The 23714-nt window shown below is 51.8% G+C and overlaps 1 protein-coding gene across 1 annotated transcript in view; it reads left to right on the forward strand.

The window, feature by feature from the left end:
- Nucleotides 1–23714, forward strand: part of LOC131208194 (titin-like) — a 226130-nt gene that overhangs the window by 132791 nt on the left and 69625 nt on the right. Inside the window, exons 5-6 of the mRNA XM_058200846.1 lie at nucleotides 5886–6143; nucleotides 6237–6433. Of these exons, the coding sequence (XP_058056829.1) occupies nucleotides 5886–6143; nucleotides 6237–6433 (455 nt within the window). The remainder of the gene's footprint in view (nucleotides 1–5885; nucleotides 6144–6236; nucleotides 6434–23714) is intronic.

Raw genomic sequence — 23714 nt, forward strand, 5'->3', positions numbered from 1 at the left:
AATCAGTGACGGGGCAATGGTGTGCAGTTTCCGACGTCCAAATTGCACGCCCGACGGCGGCGAGTCCATTATTCCGGTTCGTGGAAATGCTCGCCGCGGGGCAGGAATCTCGCACAACAAACACCCATATCCTGCCTGCCGGCGGCGCTGATGCATCAAATTTCGACATTTTTCCACAAGACAGCTTCAATACGCCGGGCGCGCACCGGAAGTGGAGAGGCCAATCAGACGGTGGTCGTGTGTCGACATCAACCATTTTCGCGAGATTACGGTCGGTAGGATCAGGAAATGACAGCCGCGCGCTGCATACTTTGTGTCCGGCTTCGGTGCATCATTATGATCGGGCAGAGAGGATACACGCGCCCCAGAGATCGATATGATGATGAGGAACCATATTTACTCATTTATTGAAATTCCAATGCGGCCGCGAGCGAAACGCGGATGCGTGTTCAAACAAGGACCCCCCGTCATTGTGCGCTCCGACGGGCGACAGCCGCGCCATCAATCACAATTTTCGAATTACGAAACGATGAAATTTGTGCGCTTTAAAAGGAGGCATCCGTAGGGGCGGTTTTCGGATTCATTTATTTTAAATTCTTAACAATTTTGCCGCTCACGAGTTGTCCCCAGGAATCGATCCGTCAGGTTACACGCCAGCAGGATCACTAACCATATTCCGATGCTTTCCGGTTTCCGTGCAGTGCATGGATGGTGGCCATTCATCGCCCTCAACTATTCAGCAGCACACTCCCGGCGCCGTATCCTTCGCTCATTGAGCGATTATCTTTTCATATTCACGAGGGCGAAGTGTTTTACTTACGTTTTTCGGTGGCACACCTTTTTCACACCTGTGGACGGGTATGTGAAATATGTTGCTGCCGAGTCGAAACCGACCGTCGAACGGAATGAATATTCATTCCGGGTAAACTTTGTGGTGGAACCGTGCGAAGGATGTCGAATGTGTGAGGGCTTTGGGTTGGGTTGGCACTTGTTTACGGAGCTCGAAGCGTCGAAAACGATTAAACCTGAAAACAAATTTGATTACAGCGCGCCGCGTACCCGCGTAAAGCCCCTTCGCGTCGCCGCAGCTTCCTTCCGGCCGTATCCTGAGAGTCCTTTCCAACGGGCGGTCGGCCAGCTTGTTGTTTTTTCGGAGAGTTGCATTTTTCATGCTCTTTTTATGGCTTTTTGGACCCTCAACCCAGCCCTCTACGTGCGCTTTGAATGATTGCCGGCCGCGGCAGTAAGCCAACAGAGCCAAGTCGGATCGATACGGGAAAAGCGAGAGGCTAAACGGGCGTCGCCGTACTGTTAGTGACCGTAAGTTGTTGCTGTTGAACAATTTTGATTGTAGGTTGTCCGAAAGGGTTGATAAAATCTGCTACAGCCTTGATTATTATTGCATTCTGATCGTTAAGGACAGGCACCGCAGCACAAGGACCGTGTCGGTGATCTCTCGAGGGAAGTGCATCCTTGTTACGAACCTGCAGGGAATATTGCAAATGTACTTTCCTTTCTTGGACGAGATACTGTCGTCGGTACCCCTTCTCGGTGATTCCCGATATCCTGAAGAGGAGGCCCACAAACCAAAACACCGAAATTGCTTCTAATTTGCCCATCAGAAACGGCCTCGATTCAACCTTGGTCCGGTTCGGTATGTGTTATTATGATTGCCAAACCTGATTCCTAATCTCGCCCTGAATGATTCTATCAAACACAACAACTGGGCCGGCCGGTCGGCCAATTACATTACTCTACTTTCGGCGTTTCCGTCAAGCGGCTCGCCCATCAACGGCGTTGGACGTCGGGCTGTGTTCTCGGAGGCGGCACGTAAGTGGCGAAAGGTGAAAGTGTACAAGTTTCGGTTGTGCAGAAACTTACTCATCAGCAGCAGCATTCACAGGACACGACGACTCTGAGCGGCCGTGCGAGCGAGTGAATGCACAGAAGCCCAAGTTCCAGGACCAAACCAAACCGCACACCGGTGGCCCGGTGGTGGTGACCGCACGGCGGGGATCGTCCTTTGGGGGGCCTTTTGATTTGTTCCATTTTGTCCTTTGAACTTTTTTCGTGCCCCTTGTGTGTGCCCTCACCCCAGTTCCGAGAAGCTTCTATGTTATTTGTCCAATAAGTGTGTGGGGGCCGGCAGGGTTTAGTAAGGCCACTCAACCACTGCCCACCGACATCATCGGGATACGCAGCGAGGCGAGTTCTTCATTCAGAATGGAAACCAAACAGCAGCCACAAAAAAACAAATAATGGTCTCGTGTGGGCAAACATAGACAACATTTCTTCGGTAGGTTTAGTGGGGGGGGTCCCTTGGCACGGCAACATAATACACGTCCTTTTGCCAATCTCATGCTCAATTTTTGAATAAAACGTATTACCGTATGGTGTCGTTCTCCGGTCCAGTAAATTGATTAATCAGCGTAATGAAAATCCATCATATAGTGAACGCTGAAAGGGACACCGTCAACCCCGGCTTTCGACTAAAAGTTGGAAGCTTTCAGGAGCATAACACGATTCTGGGAATACAATTGACCCCATCAACAAACACTGGTGTGCGGTGATGAAAACCGCAACATCAATAGCCCATTTCGATACGCTGTTTTCATTGTGGCCTCTGGCTTTGATTTCCGGGGCTGCTGCTTTTTTGGTTCCAAGAAATGTTGCGTTACATACACAAAAATGAAGAAAATACTCACCAATGTGTGTTTAATTTCGCAACATTGAGCACAAGTCGAATTTTGGGGTTTTGGTTACCACAAATGCTTTCATTAATACCAGACAGGGTTCAAATAGCGCAACAACGTCAGCAGGGCACTGCTTTTTATACCATCAACCAATAATTGCTCCGGGGCTCAAAGGATCTCTCCAGGGCGCCGGGGGGCGGTAAAACCCCTAAAAAGGACCCACGCAGCAGCACACACGGCACACAGCTACTTCCGGTTGCGAACCAGTTGTTTATTGTGTGTGCCCAACAAAGCTCGCACTAGTTTTCATCACTTTGTGTTGTTTCAACCGGCCCAAAACACCCGAGAGCAGCGAGCCCGGTGCTGCCGGTGAGCCATTCAGCATAATTATGTTGCCGCATAAAACAACAACCGCGTGCCCTCTGCCATCTTTTTTATAGTTCCTTGTGTGTGGTGGGGAGCAACCCCAAGGCACCGGCGTTACCGGCTCGACCTCCTGATCAACCTGTTGTAGGAGGTCCTTTTTTCGTTCGTTCCTGTTTTTTTTTGTGTCTTTGTTTATTTTTAAGCACCTTTTAAAGACCACCACCCAACCCAACCGTAGCTTAGCCGCCGTTGTTGTTGTTGGGTTTACAGCGAAACCGAAACCGAATTAACTTTGCACAAAACAGACGAGAATAACATTACTATCGGTCCCGGGGAAAAGTTGCCAACCCGGCCGAGAGGGGGGACCCCAACCGTAAATCATTTTATTCCATTTCGCCATTATAAGCCCTCTCTCGGGGGTCTGTGGGAGCAGTGGGCGCCCATGATTTATTTTATGATTGCTTCATTTCTTCCAAATAATTCGCCATTCGCCGTCCGACGTCGTCGTCGTGGCGCGCCCAAAAATCAGCCGAAAGAACCACGCGCGTTCCTAATTTTTATGGGTCGCCCCCGTTCGTTTTATGGTTTTAGTGGGTTTTAGTGAAGCCATTGCAGCCCCAAGCCCGGTCGGCTGCCGCTTACCATTACTGCGAACCGTATTATCCTGGGCCCCGGTTCGGTCCGGTTTGCCTAATGTTGCTGCTAACCGGAAGAGCCCTGCCAGCCCGGGCCAGTCCGTGGCGGCACGATCGTCAACCGGGTAGGATCCTACGGTTTGTTAGTTTTTGGGGTCCTTTCAAGAACAAAACCAACAAACTCTCGCTCTCTTTCTCTCTCCGGTTGCCATCGTGAACCGAAATTCGCCATCCGTTCGATGGAACCGTCTGCTTTTGTGTGATAGTCCTGCCCCGGCTGGCTTTCGTTAATCGTTTCTGCATCAGGTTGCATCAACCGGCGGATGCATCGGCCGGCAGCGGCGGGCCGAGTACAATAATTTCAGTTCCAGTGAGTTGCGCAGAGCACGCGCCGACAAATCATGTGCGCTCGGTTTGCTGTTGGTTGCTGAAATGCTGTTTATTTTGGGCTTTTATTTCCCTCATTTCGCTTTCCGCCCTCCACCGACCGGACTCGAAAGCTTTCCCGCCCCGGACATAACACACGCGTGCATCGTTTTTGGCAGGACCACAAGGCAGCGATGCTGCGCGCGAGCTCTGCCGTCCTCTGTGGCTGTGTTTTCATTAGACCCCCAGCAGCCAGTGGACCATCCGAAACGGGGACGAAACTATCCTCTCCCCCGGATAAGGTTCTCGTCGGGATCCCGCCTGACCAACTGCCGCCGGTCGACATCTGGGTAAATGTTGTGTATGGTGGAGCTGTTGTGTCCGGGGCCGATGTTAAAATCGAACACGGCGTGGCCTTATCCCCGGCACGCAGAATTAGGTTCACAATGGTCTCGGTGTGCAGTTCACCGAAACAATCCGCGGGTGCCCTTCGAAAAATGGTGCACGGGCTTGGCTTGGGCGGATAAGTTTTCAGGGGGAAGGACTCTAGTGGTCCTCTACTCGGGCAGCGAGAGAGATCGATCCAAACGCGCGGGCACGCGGACCGGTTGCGGATTCGCCAAATCTTTTAATACTATTTAGATTCGGACGACGCCGCACAACACCATCCGGGGTCGTCGTCCAGAATTTGGTCGTCCACTGCGGGGAGGGTTTGAGCAAAAAATGGGAAAATTAAATTTCCCGAACTCTCGCTGTTCGGTGGGACACACCGGTGGAGGACACCGTTACAACCGATGTGTTGTAGATTTTTGGCACGATTCCACTTGAAGTACGGAATCTCCCGGATTGCCCGCGCTGCGCCCGCGGGATATGGACTAATCCATTTTTAAGGCGATTTTAAAATGGAAACATTTAAAATTGAATTCAGTCAAACGTGTGTTTCGCTCGAAGTGTGCGAGGTTTTTTGTTTCAAGGTGCCTTTCTGTGGGTCCAAGAAATGTCGGGGTCCCAATTGCTGTTTAATCGCATTATTGATGGCCCAGTACGAGCGATTTAAAATGCAAGCCGAATGTAAAAAGTTGAAAAGGAATACATATGTTTTATTCGATTAGCCTCTGATATGATCCAATTACCGATTGGATTCTTTTGAAGCCCTTTCTTTACAAGATATCCAAAGTGGATCTGAACGAATATAATACGTATTAGGCTAGAAGCTCAAGAACTCCCATTAAAGCCGCACTGAGGACATAAGCTTAGCTCAGTCGATAGTTTTTTGTCTACCAAATTTAAACTGAAGATTGTTTTAGCGAATGAAATGCTCTCCGAGAAGAACTCAATAAATCTTCAAAACGCATAACTTTCGGACCCCGAACAGTTTTGCAAACGTCGAATCAATCTGTCGGAGAAGCGCTGGAACACAAGTTCGGCATATAAATAGTTATGCTCGCAGTGCGATGCAATGCTCGATATGCTCCCATTCGCCAGAACATGCCTGATCGATGCCCGGGGTACAGGACGCGTCGATCGGAATGTTGTGCGGCTGGCGGCGTGGCAGCAGAATCAGGCCGTGTTTTATATTTAGATCGCGCTCCATCACCGAGGTGGGCCCGGCAAGCGTTGTGAAATGAAACAATAAACAACCGTCACTTGCGGCAGAAGGAATGTCGGTACATTCGTAAGTTTATTTGACACGATTCTTCCCGATCCCGGTCCGGTCTCTAATGGACGGCGAGATGTTTGAAAGAATGCCCATCCTGTGACACGGGGGGTGTCTGGTGTGCTGTGCGCCCTTTTAATGTATGTTTGTTTCATTTTTCTGTTCCAGAATCGACTTCCGGCCGGAGCAGGGCATCTACGATCTGATGATCATGAACACGTCCTACAGCCGCGACAATGGGCGCTTCGAGTGCCGGGTGAAGGCGAGCGGAACCGGGGCCGACGTCCACCAGGAGTACTACAATTTGACCGTCCTGACGCCTCCGCAGCCACCGTTCGTCGAGCCGGTCGAGCTGAGGGCCACCGAGGACGAGCGGTTCGAGCTGACGTGCAGCAGCCTGGGAGGATCGCCGGATCCAACCATCACGTAAGTGTTCGGGACGTCCGGGGACCCCATTCCACCTCTGACATCGATTTCACTGAGTTTGGCCATTTCTCTCTGTGTTCCCCTTTCCCGCAGGTGGTATCGAGTAGGGTCGGAGAAACCGCTCAAGTCGAGCGTCGCGAAGGGCGGCTCGAAGGATCTGCGGACTTCGGGCAGTCTGTCGATAGTGCCGCGCCGTGAGGACGACGGGGCCAAGTTCCGCTGCGTCGTCTGGAACCGTGCCATGGCGGAAAAGGACAAACTGGAGACGACCGTCACGCTGTCCGTTAACTGTAAGTACCAACCACCCATCACGTAGATCAAAGTTTGGCACACGCCCTTTGTGTCACATCTTTTCCTGACGGCGGCAAGGCATGGAACTTCAGTCAGAGACTAGAGAACTGAACCCTGTACGAGAGACTATGGCATCGGTGTGGGTCGGGGACGCATCAGCGCAAGTGAAACTGAAGAATCCATAAAGCGGATTTCTTCCGAAGGAACTTTTGCCACAGTGTCGCTGGGAAGCCCCCTCGGAGGACACTTTTTGTATGTGTTTGTGGCTCTCGGTGACTGCACCCGACCGACCCGGAGAGCCATTTGTTTACATTCTTGATAGACTGTCTCTGCCGACGGCGCCTCCGAAGAAGTCGGGTTCGGTCTGAAACAAAAGTCCATGATGTGCCCTTGGTCCCGAAGAAGAAGAAGAATGTGGCAGACAAATATGACTTAATGTCGCGTTGTTCGTCGGAAGGAAGTTTTGTTTCCACAGCAAAGCCCCACGAGGCACAGTCCTTGTGTGGAAGGAACGAACGGTTGATTTAGGGCCGCAGACATCCGACATTTTGAGACCAGAATCAGAGCCACCGCGAACTACGAGCTGTCGTTTGGTCCTGGTGGCAATAAAGTCGGAGAAATCAAAACTAATCAACCTTTCGGGAAAGCAATTCCCGATGACTTCAAACCCAATTACCGCGCAAACAACGCGAACGAGAGGGACCTCCAGCAATTAATTAGACACGTCCAGCGGCGAGGGTCAAAAGAAATCGATTATGGATTCCTTCGCGGTAATGAATTCCGTGGGAGCGGAGCACAGAAAGCTCCCAAGAGGAAATCCCAATGGCGTTCTCCGGACACAACCAGCCTCGCTCAGCTGTCCTGTCATTTATCTTGATGAAGTTGAAACTGAGCTACCGGTTTTTTTTTGCGGTGGCCGCTCGCGATGTGCTGAAGGACGAGTGGAATTCCTGGCTCTCGAGGCCGCCTCCTGGGCTAAGCTTCGCCATATGTTACTATCGCCCGGTGATCAATCTCACGATAAATGGATGAGCGACGCAGCGGGGATGGTGCGTGCGCGGCTGTGATAAAATAGTAGTAGCCCCCTCAAGGAAGGGCCGGCGCGAAGAAAAAAGCAGTACTCCCAAACATCATTCACGTATTCGCCATCAAGCCCACAACAACCCGGGAGGCAGTCCGAGGCCGCGCACCGAACGAGAAGAACCCCATTGAATCCAATCAGCGAATGGATATTTATATATATGAGCGGAGGGTTTATCATAAAAGCGTATTTATTATCATTTCCCACTTAGGGCGCCGCCGAGATATGGTTATCGATCTTCCCGGCGGCCCGGAAATTGATGGAATACGTGTGCGTTCCGCCTTCTTCTTTCGCTCTCGATGGCGAAATTCTACCGACCCGGCCACTTTTGTTGCCGCCCAGGTTGAGGCCCAGACCCAAATCTTACGCGTCCCAAAATAAGAGGACGCGTGGTTTGCTTTGGCCAATACTTAATTCATGATCGCCACGCGCGTGTCCGTGTCCCGGGTGTTGCTGAATTAAATGCCTCGCGCAACTTACTTTCATCGTGCGCGTGTTGAATGGTGGTCGATGGAGGACCCTCTATCACTGTAAAACTTCCCGGTGGCCATTTCGAATGGAAAGCGGAGAGAGTCCCACAACAGCGATCTGAGCGATTTTCATTCGCTTTAGAGTCGTTAAACGGCAACACACGGGCCCTGCACGGCAGTGCGAAAGTATCTGGCCGAAGCGCTTCCTATCCCGGAACGTCGATTAGGCATGTTCATCTCAAGTCCTGTGACTTTTGATCATGTCCATAATTCCCATTTTTAATTTTCATTTGAATTTAAATCTTTGATTGTAGATTTGGCGCGTCCCCTTTTAGAGGGATATATTTTTAGAATATTAAATTCAAACTCGAGCTGCTCGAATTCTTTTACGCGCGCGCTTTTCAGGACGGGAGAGAAAGCCTCCGCCCGGTCTAAACTTTCGCTGACTCAACGGTCTGGAACGGATGAAGTTGCCCGTTTTTTTCGAGCTACGCTTCGAGCATAAAAATGGCAAACAAAATAACAAACGACGATACTCCTGCTGCAGCGCACGAGGGGACCGTTCCGAGGATTCCCCCGAGGGTCCCCCCCCCAACGGTGATGATGCTCTTCCGCCTGACTGATAATTCCTGTACGCCGGGAGGAGGAACTCGACCATCGCGGACCAAGGTGCATCGTCGAGACCCGAAGTCCTAAAACCCGAGCCAGGGCGCACGTGAGAAGCTTATGCGTGGAAATTTATAATAGTAATTTACGTGGTTTATGGACTTCTGACAGACACACCGGACCACACCGGAGATTATGGTGGTGTAGCGCCCGCTGAAGAGTCCACTTTATCTCGACCGTCGCAGGATCGCGACCTGACCGTAATCCACCCTTAGTGGCCACGCTGTGGACAACTTTTTGGTGCATGGGCGCGGCGCTTGTATCGCTGAGGCAACTTAATTGAATCGGCAACTTTTATGGTTGATCTACGACTGTCGTTGCGGTCCTGTCCTCAACGACTTCAGTTTGTCGCTCGGCGCCAGGCCACGTCAGCGATTTCTTACCGCTCTGTCGCAATCTGCCAGTTTATGCGCCCCAAAACCGTGTCCTTGGTTGTCCGTAAAAAAATCGGCCAATTCTTCGAATAACTTCCGACCCGCGGCCGCGCTAATCTCTCCTTCTCGGTCGTCTCAGGTGACCTCGGCGGAAGTGATTACCGGCGGGGGGCCATTATCTATTCGTAGCGTGGCGCCATCTGTCGCACGCGCCTGCTGCCGGGGGTTGACCACCGATAGGTAATCCCGGGGTCTCCGTTGACTCTTTCCCGGAACTTCCCGACCGAGGTGCGTCGTAATACGAAGGTCACTATTTATATTTCGGGAATTGGCAACACTGATGTCATGTGAGTCCATCTGATGGTTCCATCGTAAAGTTTGACATTTTTGACGACATACGTACTCAGAACATTTTGTCATACGGACGCTATTTGTTTATTTTATATTTAGTTGAAAGTTTCGTCTCGGCAAAAAAATGGAACTGAATCGTGAACATTTTCGAGCGATGATTTTTTACGACTTTCGACGTGGATTATTACAACAAGAGTGCGTCAATCAACTTAATTTGACTTTTGGCGATGATGCTCCATCAAAAACCACTGTGTATCGCTGGTATAGTGAATTCAATCGTGGTCGTAGTTCGCTGTCCGACGAGTTTCGTGAAGGTCGTCCAAAATCGACTGTAGTGCCAGAAAACATCGATGCTGTGCACGAAATGATTAAGCAAGATCGTCATGTAACCTATTGTGAGATTGAGGCATCCCTAAGCATTAGTTCCACCAGCATATATGCGATTTTACATGAACACTTAGCTGTGCGAAAATTATGTTCACGTTGGATCCCACATAATTTGACAATCGCTCAAAAAAAGGCTCGTGTCGATTGGTGCAAAGAAATGCTTCAGAAATACAATCGCGGTGCTTCAAAAGACGTCTATAAAATCGTGACAGGTGACGAATCATGGATATATTCGTATGAGCCCGAAAGTAAGCAGCAGTCGACTGTATGGGTGTTCCAAGATGAACCAAATCCAACAAAAGTTGTTCGCACACGAAGCACTTCAAAGAAAATGGTGGCCTGTTTCTTCGGAAAAACTGGTCATATTACAACAGTGTCTCTAGAGGATCGTAGAACAGTAAATTCTGAGTGGTACACAACCATCTGTTTGCCAGAAATCTTCGGTGAAATAAGGAAAACAAACAAGAGACGTCGGATTGTTCTTCATCATGACAATGCCAGCTCTCACACATCGGCTCAAACAAGAGACTATTTGAGCACTCAAAACATCGAATTGATGGGTCATCCGCCGTACAGCCCTGATTTGGCACCCAATGATTTCTTTTTGTTCCCATCCGTGAAGAATAAACTGCGTGATCAAGGATTTTCATCGCCCGAAGAAGCTCTTGAAGCGTTCAAAAATCATGTTTTGGAGATACCTCATTCGGAATGGAATAAATGCTTTGAAAATTGGTTTAAGCGCATGCAAAAGTGTATCGATCTTCGTGGCGAGTACTTTGAAAAACAATAAAAATATATTCGCAGCTTCACTATTTGTTTTTGTTCCTATTCCCGAAATATAAATAGTGACCCTCGTATGAGAGCATGGCCGCGTTTCTCAATCCACTCGGAGCAGAGTGGAGCAGTGGCCCCGTAGCGCCCCGTGTGAAGTCGCGAGCAATAACACGTCCGCCGTAGTAGACCGATTTCGCGCGCCATAATTGGAAATGATGGAATCTCGAGTGGGGTCTCTCCTGGCGTATGCTGCTAACCCCAAACGCACCACACACCATCACCTTCTCGACATTATGCGGGACACGCTCTCGAGAAAGTTCGGCCGAGCTTCACGGCTGTCACGGATCACCCGAGGAGAGGCATCAGACACACACGGGGGCAGGGCATCATCATCGTGAAACACTGCCGTGCCGTGAAACTCGAAGCTCCTCGCTCTGGCGTGCCAAACGCAAATCGGTTCCGAAAATACCGTTCGCCACGAAACCAATCGAGCGCGGAATCGAATCCGGAATGTGGAGACACTTTCGGTTTTTTTCTTCGGTTCTTCTATCTTTCACGCCACGGGACGACGTGCAAAAGGTGCGCCACACGATCCGCGACACGAACTCGGGTGCCGCGCGCAATGAGCACGATGGAGTGACGTGAATTGATTTCGGCATCGTTCTCCGGTCGGTCATGCTTTCTCTCGCTGCTTCCAACCCGCTTGGTCCCCGCGGTTCGGTGTTTGGCTGGCCATTGTTTCAGAGCCAGTCCGGCGAGTGGATCCAAAAAGGACCCAAACCGTCCACTTCCGAAGCGTGGTGGGCTCGTGATCGCCAACAACACCCAAGGGAGCCGTTGATTGAAAACGAGACCGCGCGCACACGGCACACGATGATGGCCACCACACCGAGCACAGGAGTAGAAGGACGACCCCTGGGCTGGGCTGGGCCAGGCGCTGTCTCTAATTTAGCTCCAATTACGCGAAACGCAAGATTAAAATGTTTTCGAGATAAAACACCACATCTCGGCAGAAAATATGGGAAGAACGATGAGAACACGACGAGGTCTTGGAGGCTCGGGCCGGCGGACACGAAAAGCCGATTTAATCGTTGAGAATCCTGCGGCCGCCGGGCGTTATTTGTTCACTTCGTTACGGCCGCTGTTTTTGCCGTGATTGGTTACATCCAATAAAAATGGCCATTTCGCTTTCGCTTTCCATACCTCGGCGGCGGGCTCTCCCAACGTTTTTATTGTTTCGTTCCCGGGCCCGACAATGGCCGCCGTTTATGGGGCGTGCATGTGTCTGTGGGCGCGGGTGACGATAATTGCACGATTGTTGCCGTCACCGCCCGATGGTCAACAATTCGTGTCAACTGTGTGGAAAGCAGAACTCTCCTCATCGGATGGGGTCATTAAAGAGGCGCGCCGCGGAGTCGTTTGAATGTGACCGTTGTTTGTTGCTGGTCCATTTCGGGGGTCCTATGCAGTCAACAATCATGTGAAAATTTGGGCCTTATTGGCATATTATTCGGACGGTAATTCAGTTTTGCGTTCGCGCCACACTTCTTTTGTAAGTTACTTAATCTGGTGATTCGAGCGACACGGCGTAACTCTTCGATAAGAAGAACCAAAACACTGCCTGCCAATAAATTTCTCACCATTAAAGCTCCCGCCGACCGGTGGATGGTTATTAATTTTTGGCAACTCGTCCATCGTCTCGAACTGAGCTAATGGTGTGAACTCTTTACGGTGATCCTCACGCCGGTCCCATCGCTTTGAAACCGTTTATTCGATTGTTCGCGCTCAGTTTGGGAAGTTTTACTAACTTTTGGGCACCTTCTTCTCCCGAACTCTGCACCGCGGCCAAACTTCAATACCGTGGCTGGCTGGCAACCCACGGCGCGACTCGAATATTCAATTATACGGCGTTTCACGGCGCGCTCACTATTTGGACAAACGAGCGGGCACCGAGAAAAATCCCGCGAATGAATCGAATCCATTATGGCCCAAGGCGGGCCCCAGTCGTGTCGACGGCGAGGGTCTTAAATGAAAACATCACCAGAGAGGGAGATGATGAAGAAGTAACCGGTGGGGAAGCTGAGTAAACCGAAAACCGAAGAATCCCACTCTCGGAACCGGCGATGACATAAATGGTTCAAAAATGCGTTGATTATCCGCTCCGATGAGTTGTTACTCTGCCGAAACGGAGCGCTGAAGTCGAAAGCGCCCTAAAGGACCCGACGTCTCGTGTGATTCGTGATGAGAGGAGATGCCGCCGAGCGCGCCTTGAAGGTCCGTCACGACCAACAAAATAACCTGGGGGACGCGGAGCAGAACACACAACGCAACTAAGCCTCTTGCCGACGACGACGGGCAAAGCGAGCTCTTCCAGGCCGGGGCACCTTTAATGATGGAGTTCGGCAGAGGAGAGAAGCGCGAACCCCTTAATCCGCGCGCGGTGTTCCACCGCCGGATCGGTATGCGAAGCTGGCCATAAAATCGCCCCCCACTGGCGGGAGGAGAATACGGCAGTGGCCAAAACCTCCCGCAAAAAAAAAAAACAGGAACACGACGCCGCCAAAAAACCCTGCAATATAAAATTTCAATTCACGCGTAAATTATGGCCCCAAAGTGTCCGATGGCGCGTCGACGTGGACCGGCCGTGACCAGCAGCCTCCGAGCTTCGGCGAAATTTCCTCCCCGGCGGCTGTCGAAATCAATCTGCCGCGAGGGGGGCACCCGAAAATCGAAGATGACGCATCGCGAGGCGGAATATTTCATCTCCCCGTCCGAATCGTAATCAATAAATGCCAAACGGCCGGTGAATGGACGCCATTTGTCATTCATCATCAAGCACGACACGTGGGGCGGCGCCAGTTGACGTTGCTGGTCGAAACCGCAACAGGAAGCGAAACAGGACCTTCATCAGAGACTCAAAAAAAAAAACGACGGTCGGTGCCCCAATTCGCGCTGCATACGCTTACCGCGGCCAGAGCGGTGTGATCGGGCGGGTGTTAAACTTTGCGCTTCCCCAGCAGTGTGTCTGTGTTTGTGTGCTCGATAACAACAAGGATGAAAACATTGTTTCCCGGGTTTTGATTGCCCGCCCCCGTGTGGCCCGTTTTTATCTCCACAAAGCGGTGTTTATGCAGGTTTTCGACAATTTATGGCACGTCAAAATGGGGCGAATAATCGTTCATTTTCTCTCCGACCGACACACGGGAAAGGGTTCGGTTCGAGTTCGTCGTTCGATTACTGGACCTTCGCAATTCGCGGGTTATTTTCGAGCTCCGACCCCATCCGCACAAACTTAGTGCCCCAATTCCGCATTCGAGCAGTTTAAAGCACCGCAACGCAACCCACCGAAATACGGGTCCAGCGACAGTCGGCCTTTAATTGACCGTGACGCTGACTTTATTGGCATCGAAATCCACAGCCCCCCAAGGCATAGGCCCGCAAAATCTGTCAAATCCGTTGTCGATGGCCTCGATTCCGTAGCCGCACCATAGTTTGACGGGGCCCCACCCAAAAGGTCACGCAGGAAATCGAATTCGTTCCCGCCAAACATTCGGAAAACAGTGGCTCAGGCGGGCGCGTGTCAAGCGGTTTGACATTTGAACTGAGCTGCCAACACCTCTCACTTTCGAGGCCAACATCTCACGTGTGTGGTAATGGCAATAAAAACACGCGGCAATACCTGATAATCACATTCCGCGCGAAAGCGATCAAAAGATACCCGGCTTTTCGCTACAGGATGGGGAGTTAATGGCCACCGGCCGGGCCTGTGGAATTATCGTCTTCGCCCTTTAATCCCAGCGAGATTGCGAAATAATCCCAAACACTAAACTACAGATTCTCGACCTTTGCCTCTTTGGTTCGGGCTGCTGGCTGCGTTTGTGGCCGAATCGAGCTAGACGTTCGTTGATTCTAAAAGAGATCGGATTATGTTGTTGGGATGCATTTCGAAATCAGCGTGATGCTGCCCTGCTCCCGATTTGACGTCTGCCGCTCTAATCAGTTGATTAACGGATGGACCTTCGCGCTGCAGAACTCGACGATGGGCGCCAATCTAACCGTCTTCCGTTGGACCAAACCCGGCCCGGTAATTATGATCGGTAATCAACGCTAACGAAGCTGACGGGCTTAAAACGGCGAAGCGCGAAGACCTGGCCAGGGCGTCACCGAAAATCGGGCAAACAAATACATACCTTCGAGACGATGGTATCCTGCTGGCCGCCGAGACACACGGCGACGTAACGTAGCGATTAAAATTAATCAAACAAATCTGTCTGCGAACGGGCTGGGGTGCGGCTTTTGCTATGGTCACCCGATTGGGGCTTAAGACGAAGGAGAAAACAAAAAAACCGAACGGCGTTGGTCCAATCCTAGACCCGAGGCATTTATAACCGCGCGCGGCGCGGATTATAATTAGTGAGAATGTGATCGAATTATGCGCCGCGAATGGTTTATGGGCGCCGCTATCGAGCCCGTGTTTGAAGTTCTTCCTTGGGGCGAGTCTCCCTTCTGGGTCCAGTTGCTTGCGAGGGCCACCGACAATAAGTAACCGTAGTGTACGAGGCACACCACATTGCGCTCGGTTCTTGGTTTCCGTTTCGCGCGGAACACGTGTTCTTAGCCCCGGACATGGCCGTAGCATACCACTACCTTTTTGGGGTTTATTGTACCGAACCCCACCGTTTTCCATACGTTAGCCTCAGTCCGTGGCCCAGCAAGAAGGGTTGTACCTTCATAAATGGTGCAGCCTTTGTCAACCCACCCGGGTGGGTTAAAGCTGTGCTGTCGGTGAAGTTTATTTGTCGCAGACACTGCGTCCTGTGGCTGCCACGGCCGTGGTGTCGTGCCCGACGGGGCGAAATTATGCAAGCCCGAAGCTCGATGCAACGCGCGCGCGCCAAGAATCGCAATCAGCATACATTACGCCTCAGTGAAATTAGATGGCAATAAAATAGTTGCATTCGTGCGCCAACAACATCCTCTCGAAGCTTTCTTTTGGGTGAAATCACGTTCAGGGAGTTGCCGTCGCAGGCCGCCGCACCACTACGCGGGGAACACGCCAAGGAGCAGTGCACTCAGGGTTTGATTTTTACAACAACTCTCGTCGCAATCGTTGAAATGTAGCCGGTCAACAATCATGTTTTACCTAACTTTATGGTTTTTATGGCCCCTGCCTTGAGGCGATGGGGAACACTGGGGACACAGGACTCACGCAGGGCAACAGCTTAGCCACATCGTGTGAGTTGGTTTAATTGGAACCATTTATCTTGTAGACCCCCGCCAAACCCGTGCATGATGGAAGCGTAAGGCTTCGGTTTTACCTTGAGGTCCACCGAAACCAACGGTGAACCGTGCACCGGGCTTTATTGGATATCTGAGACCACTCGAAACCTATCGAGCTGATTTACAGTGACGTTGGGTTTTGGTTTGAACAAGGACGATAAATAAAAGAATTCCAAGCAAAACTGCTCGAGAGTGCTCGAATGATGGCATATGTGAGGTAATAAGGTATAAGGACCGAACTGAAATAGTCTCGGTCGGTACTAAGCCTGACAAACCCCTGGCCTGGCATTCATGAAGCCGTTCTGGGACCCTCGTTACCCGATCCGTACGTTAGGGGTTATGTCAGGTCAGACCCAGAGCTTGTGGCTGATTAGTGGGCTTACCCAAAACGCGCGCCCCGATGGCCACATTAATTATCCTGTAATGATGGTGACGCTCTTCCGCGAAAGCATAGTCCTGTGTCCGTGGATCCTCTCTGGACCACAGGCAATTAATAATGTTCAATTATCGCACTGATGAATAAAGTACTGTCTCGGACTTCCCGAGAGCCCTACCTCCCCCCCAGCGTCGTCAGTTCAATGAGCCTGCAGCTTCCATTGTGCAGCTCTTTTTCGTGCTTCTTTCTGCTCGATGATCTGCCCGGAACGGGGCAACGTCAGCAACAACTTCACGGATGCTTTCGTAGATAATGAGACTCCAATTGAAAAGCGCGTCAGCACGCACACAATGGCCGTCGCTGCAGGGAATGGTCGGCGGCGGCAGTCCGACGAAAAAATAGCGCCCATCTCGCCGCGCCGGTCGGCGTAATGTTCACCTTCACACCATTAATCATGTGCACAACAATCATCACAATCATAACAATAATAATAACAATAATAATTCCACCAGCCACCAGCGCGCGGACACCCTGTACCGGACGCATCCTACTGCTCCCGCGGTTCGTTAGGACACCGGGCGTCCATCCGCGTCGGTCCGTCCGTCGTCCAGCTTAAGGGAGCGCGCGGGACATCCGTGCACCATCATCACTTCTCTCTCTCTCTCTCTCACTCTCTCTGTGGTTGGGCCCCATGATTCGGTTCCATTGTTCGGCCCCGTCCCGGGGGTTCCAGGGGCTCATGCCGGACCAGACCCGATGAAGTGCTGCTGCCGCTGCTGCTGCTGATGTGCCCCTGTTAAGCGCCCTCGTTCGGACGTGCTTCAGCACACCCGACACACCCCATTTCGCTCATCCGCAGCCCCCCAGCGCCCTCCTCGGAGGAGTGTGGTGTTATCTTTCTCGAAGGCCCCCAGCGGCCTCTTGCGTAACGTGTGCGTTCGGCTGGCGTAATTTGGGCAAGTAACGATGCGAATGCTAATATCGAACGCGCTCGCAATCAGCGAAGAGGCAGCACCTTCCCGAGAAAAAGGGCAAAAAATAAACGCGGAGGCTGCAAACAGGCGATTGATACGAAAACAAAAGTGTATAGCCCTCCTCAGCCCGGAACCAGCATAAAACCGAACCTCCGACACACCTACGATGGCCCGGCGATCTTCGCCGGGTTTAGAGAGGCCTCGCGGCCCGGGGATGGATTTTTAGAACGATTGCCCTCGAAAAAGTGATGAGTCAGTGCGCGAGGAGCGTTCTCCGGACGCACGAGCCTCGGACTCGGAGGTCTCTGTGGATTGAAATTTAATGATGAAATGGATCACTTACCTTTTCCATCGCTTCTCTCTCTCTCTCTCGTGGGTCTCTCCGTCCACGCCATTCGCGCGAAACACGTGCTTGCGTTTTACCTGTTTACAGACCTTCGTTCAGTGATTGAAAGCTCTCGAACCGATCGAAGACGCGAAGGGTCGACACGAAACACGGGCGGGGCCCATCAAATGTGGTGCAAAATATTGGACTCGGGGAAACCCTTGCCAGCGCACCAGCCCCATCCAGCATCATTATCCCGTTGCTTTGCTTTGCGCCCAAGACTGGTGGGTTTCTGTTTACAAAGCCCGATTCAATCTCTCACGGGTCAGCCAGCCAAGAGCAGGACCGGGTCCCGGGCCCTCCGCCGCTCCACAAGTGATTATCGATTGAGATAAAGCGTGAATTATTTAGAAACGAGCACCCAGCACGTCGACGGTGGGCTTGTTTACTTCTGACACTTTCAAATTATCCTTTAGTTTGATTTTTTTCTTTCAAACACCTTCAACGACGTCGGCCGTCACGGAACGGCAGCAGCAGCAACTTTCCTACTTTTGCGCTGCTTCGATAGCGCGGAAACTTTTGGCGTACAGCTCCCGGACCCAGGGTCGCCCAGGCACAAGAAGGGCAAGTAAACTTCGTCGAGAGCATTATAAAAAGAAAGTGAACCTCCTTTCCCGTTCGCGCATCGATCGGTCCAGCGCATCCTCTGCGCGCCAAAACTATGCTTCTCGGCGAGGTCCCGGGCAGTTAACGACTTCAGGGTCGTTCTAGCAAAAGTTCTCGCAGCAGCAGCCCAAGTAGCCGGCCTCCCGTGGGGCAGTTTAGTTTCGGTGTTCGAAAACAACCGCCCAACCGTCCGTCGTCGCCGGTGCCGCGCTTGTTCGGTGAAGCATAAATAATTAATTATGTGTTCATGCTTTCATGTCAAGAAGCAGCAGTGGCCGTGCCACAAGCGGACGGGAGTGCCTCATCGATACCATCCTCACGTCCTAGGGGCGCCCCGGACAAGGACGCGTGCGTCTTCACTTGCGACGTTTGCGCTTATCTTAATTCGTGGTCGTCTTTCGCGTCGCTGGACCTGGGGCGGCCTCCACGACCTGATAGGAGTACATCACCTCCCTGGGGCGGCTAGAGGGCAATCAATTAGGAAGTTCTCCTTCTTTTTAGCTGTCTTCTATCAGCCCCTACGTCGGCTTTTATTTTTATTAACCGTGGTCTGGGTCGGGAGAGGCCCGTCGTAAGTACGTCCGAGCGGCACCAGTCTGGACTTCCGCATGCAGAACAAAAAAAAACCCGAACACCGGGTTCTTTGTGGCCATTTTTTATCCCGATACACACCCCAATACATCCCGCGCCCTCTCCCGATCGCCAAGAGTCAGCGTAAAGTCTTGGGGATTCGCCACCGGCCGCTTCTTCGCGCGGGCTTTCGGGGCTCGGCAGCCAAAGTTCAGTCAATTATTGTAATTTGACGGCCTGCCTAACGATGATGATGATGATGACGTTGATGGGCGCGCACGCACACATACACACGATGAAAGGGTCGGCTGCTGCCGCCGAGGCGGGATATTTTCGGGGTCGTACCGTCGTTGCGCTTATGGGTCGGGTCGCACCACAGCCGGTAAGTATGATGAATATGCTTGCTTATGCGCGCGCCCAGTTTCGCTCTCCGTGACGCTCTGCGGTTTGATTAATTTTTAAGACGCTGATGAATGGGTCGCCCGCCTCTCGCGGTACCTCTCGGGGAGGTGTGTTTCCCCCGAACGCCCCTCTGGTACCCGAGCTCAGAGTTTCACACCTCGCACACCCGAGGCTCATCAAATAAACACGGCCGCGCCGCGCACGGGTGTGCTCGATGACGTGTTAGAATTGACACCGAGAGGAGCAGGGCGGCCGCAGGAGTTCTCGGAACGACACCTGTCGCCTGCAACGTCCCCAAAACACCACCCCGGGTGGGGGGCCAATCGTTAGCGGGGTCGCTTTTTGACGGGATGGTAAATATTGATTTTGAATTTCTGTACAACCCAATTGCACTCGGCTGCTGCGGCCCCGCAGATCGTTTGTTGAACATTTGCTGCTGGTGGAGGGGTCAGGCCACAGCAGCATCCTGCATCCCCTGCAGCAGCTCTCATGTTGCTAGTTGGACCGGTTGCAGTCAAACAAACCGGAACCGGGGGCCACATGAGCACATGAATAGATTCAAACCGGAGCGAGACCGGAGCCGGCAAGTTCCAAGAATGTACCCGATCGCCAGATCCGTTTATTTGCCGAGCGTCGTTTGTTGGTGGGGTTGTGTTCTCCGCTCACCGTGGCCGTACAATTACTTCGGGACCAATATAATGAATATTACCATTGATCTTTTTGTGCTGCGCGGTTGTGGAAAATGTTACGCTTCTTCTAAAAGTGAATGGATTGTCCATAAAAATAAAATTGTCTGATATTTCTGAAATTTGCGCATAGAAGACCACTATCCGACAGTCAATAGGCATTAAAGTTTCTAAAGTCTAAAAGGATTTCTCAGACAGGGGGAAGTACGCGCCAGTCATAATGAAGGAATAACTACGACCAAGAACAATTTGGCCGGAATTGGGCCACACGAAAGCAACTCATAGTAAATGATTCCTCTCAAGTCCCACCAAATACACAGTAGAACCTTCCTGACAGTTAGTTCTGGTTTGTCCGGCTTGTGACCCCTTTCAATTTCGTTCTATGATTTTATCGACATTTTCGACGCGCACCAACTTGAAATTGTTCGATCGATACGGTCGATCCATCGATCACTACAGCCATGTAATGAGAAAATAATAGATTTCTCTAGCCGACATTATATAAGAACTAAATCTTTTCAAAAAAGCTATCAATATTACCCCTTTGGGAAAAGCCCAAAGAAACTGGCAAGCCTGCTCCAAAAAGCTGTATAGTAAATAAGTAAATATTTCGAACACTTGGGCATTTGTGTTCCTGAAGGAATCTCTTCGTTCTTCGTCTCGTGAAGGGTTGGTTGTTCCATTTTTGATAGTTTTGCAACTCCAAGGTTAGCATTCCAAAGTGCATGACTCCTAATCGTGATGGAAAACGTACACAAACCGGCCAACCAGCACAACACGAAACTGTTCTTAAATGATGAAAGAAAGAGTTACCCGTTATACAGTGGCCTGTTCTGTTATGAGTTTGCCCCACGAAGCCGTGGATCAATACGCAGAAAAAGTGATGAACCGGCCCCCGAGTCATGTGCGGATTGTTATAAAAAGGAGCACTCGTTCCGGGGTCCAACAAACATCGATTCTCGGAAAACGTAAACCATTACGGGATAAATCGAGCAAATTCCACCCCATTTTCCAGAGCGTTTCTTGAGCAAGAGTGAAGGGTATCGCGGCCGTCTCTTTCTCTATCTCCGTGGCAAGAAGTTGATCATTCGCCTCCACAAGACACGGAATTCGACCCGAAATGCACGCTGCAAACTTGGAGCAACTCAGGCTACTCTCCCCGCTAGGTCTGCCGTCTTTCGCTGGTCCGTTCCGTAAACACATACGGCGGTGGCCGCACACGTGTTGTTGAACGCCACGTTGTGAACGCCTTCGCTGCCAACCCTCTCTCTACTACTTGGACTAATTTGTAACTGCAACAGTTCGATGGCGGAGTGTCCGGGTGTTCCGGAGAAAAAATGGATGATTATTTACGTTACCAGTGCGTATTTTGGGAGCCGTGTTTACGTGTTTACGGGTTCTCCGGTCCTCTGGTCTTCGGGCAGTGCAGTTTCCAACTTCTGTACCTTCGTCTCCGGCGTGGTGGAATGTTTTTTTTTCTTCAGCCCCGCGAGGTGTTAACTTTTGAATGCCCAACCTGGACACGGGGGGGATGTGGGGCGTTCGGTTTGCCTCGGGGTCATTGCATCGCGGACGGACCGAACGGAACAATGTGTCGAAAGTAAACAATCCGCTTGCGCGCGCACAAACACGCTCCCTTGCGCTGGTTTGGACTACGTCCCGCACAGAGACATGATGTGAAAAATGGCCAGAAGGGAACACTGCACTACACCGCCGCACCTTCCTGTAGGGCTTCCCCACCACGTCGGTTGGTCTGCTATATCTGGCCGAAGGTGGTCAGAGAAACCAGAAAAAAGCGATAAATTACAATGTAAAATAAACAATCGACCGGGAGCGCGTCTTGTGGCGCGCGCTGGTCTTTTCCATACCTGTGGACCAAGACAGACGCCACGCCGATCCGCTCCCCGGTAAGTAGACCGGGGGTGGCAATCGCGGCCCCGCCACTGGACTGATTTTCATCAACTCTAATCAAACGCGCAGATCACACACATAAATGAGCATTCATTGAAGCGGGAGGTGGCCCTCGGTGAGACCGTCTTGTCCGCGGCTTCGAAATGGTGCATTGTGTGCCACACCACCAGCGAAGGGGGGGAAATGGCATTTCCTCCTCCAGAAGACTCTCGGGTCTCTCTGGACAACCTTTTCTATCAGCAAGCTCTCGGCCCCATCCGGTGCAGAGCGCTGTAAACGAGAGCAAAGCGACGCAAAAACGGCCAGAGGAGGCTGTCCACGTCGAGTCTAAGGTGGATCACTCTCAAGTCCGGCAATATTAATCTGGGGGACCGGTGGACCTCTTCACTCCACTACAGTTTGCTATAGTAAGCTATAGTTTTGGCGGTGGACGTACTCTTCTGCCGATCGACATTCACTTCTTGAGGTTGATCGACAAACAGCGATTAAGGAACTGGGACTTAAGGGACTCTCAGTACAATGAAGTCAGGAGCCACTGATTTCATACTTCAGAGTGGTTATCAGCTGCTAATCTTAGACCAAGAAGGCATTATCTTGGTCTACCCCAGAAACAATTCTAAATCCTGTTGCTTTCTGTAACGGTGTGTTTTTTACAGTCGTAGTTGTAGGTCTCACGCTAACCCGCCTGTAACGCCTGGATCGGCAATCGAACTCATGAAATTCTAAAAGTCTGAACACAGGAACATACTGAGTATGTGCCATCGATTGAGAGGTCCCCGATCTCTGAGAGTTTCCGGAGGGTGTGTTCCACCTTGAAGCGAAGCGAATCCAGAGCCAATCCCGGTCACCGGGCGCGCGTGTGCCGTTTTCCACCAAACCAGACCAGACCCGCGACCAGCCAACGGACGATGAAACGGGCAGGACCAGGAAGGGTGGGCTCGTTTGCCATTTTTTCCCTCTGTCGCTCCAGTTTTTTTGCCCTTCTCGCCGTGTCTTGGCCGTTTCTTTTGCGCGTGCTCCCCTTTCACAGGCTGGCTGACTGGCTGGCTGGTGGTAAGGTTGGCCACCGTCGCCGTGTCGCAGCTGACAATGCAGAAAATTACGGATTACGGCGGGCGCCGCCGTCGTCGTCGTCGTCTTTCCCCTTCTAAGTGGCGGCTGGCGCCGCAAAGGTAGCTCTTCGGTTCGTGCCCTGGCGTGTCACGGGAAACCAGAAAACAAACATCATTAGACGTCAGGCGGACGGACGGGACGGGCAGTTGTAAATTGCATAGAAGCGCGGCGGTGGTCGTTCTTCCGGTCCCATTTTGCCCCACCACCGCCGTGGCCTTTCAGAGCCGGTTCGGGGCAGCATCCGCGCGACACATACACCTTTCGCGCTGATTACCTCCCGCGAGGCGCAATTGGAGTTTCTGCTCACGCGCGCCACCAACGGCCCTCCATCCTGCTGACCACATGGCACCGTGTCGGTGGGGAGCGACCGGTGGACCAGTGGCGACCGTTTAGTGGAAGGGCAGCACACGCTCCGGCGTCGCAGGCGTCGTCGTTTGGCGCAAACATTCACCACGCGCCGAGCGCGCGCGACCCCTTCTAACCGGTTCTCCCTGGTTCCCGGCTGGGTGGTTGGACCGCCTGGTGTCTTGGCCCTGTCCCAGGCACCCCAAATATGAGTGCAGCATATCAGCATAAATCAGCGCGCACGTCGTTAGCCGCGCGGTATCGTGCGTGTGGAGAGTGTCCGTGTCGGAGGGCTTTGAGTATCTTATTTTACGGCGATCGATATTGGTTCTCAGCGCGGTCCAGCTGTAAACAATGGACAATGTTGTCCGCTGCTGTTAGGCACGCTGCTTCGCGTGCGGCTAACAATGTGTACTTCTTCTTGCTCCCGAGCGACATGTAATCACCACCAGGTCTCTGGTGCTCCGTGGCAAGCACCTAACGAGCCTTTACATATTGCATAGTTACGTAGCAGTTATGAGCTTTGTTC

The sequence above is a fragment of the Anopheles bellator genome, chromosome 2, assembly GCF_943735745.2.
Source record: "Anopheles bellator chromosome 2, idAnoBellAS_SP24_06.2, whole genome shotgun sequence".
Classification (NCBI taxonomy): domain Eukaryota; kingdom Metazoa; phylum Arthropoda; class Insecta; order Diptera; family Culicidae; genus Anopheles; species Anopheles bellator.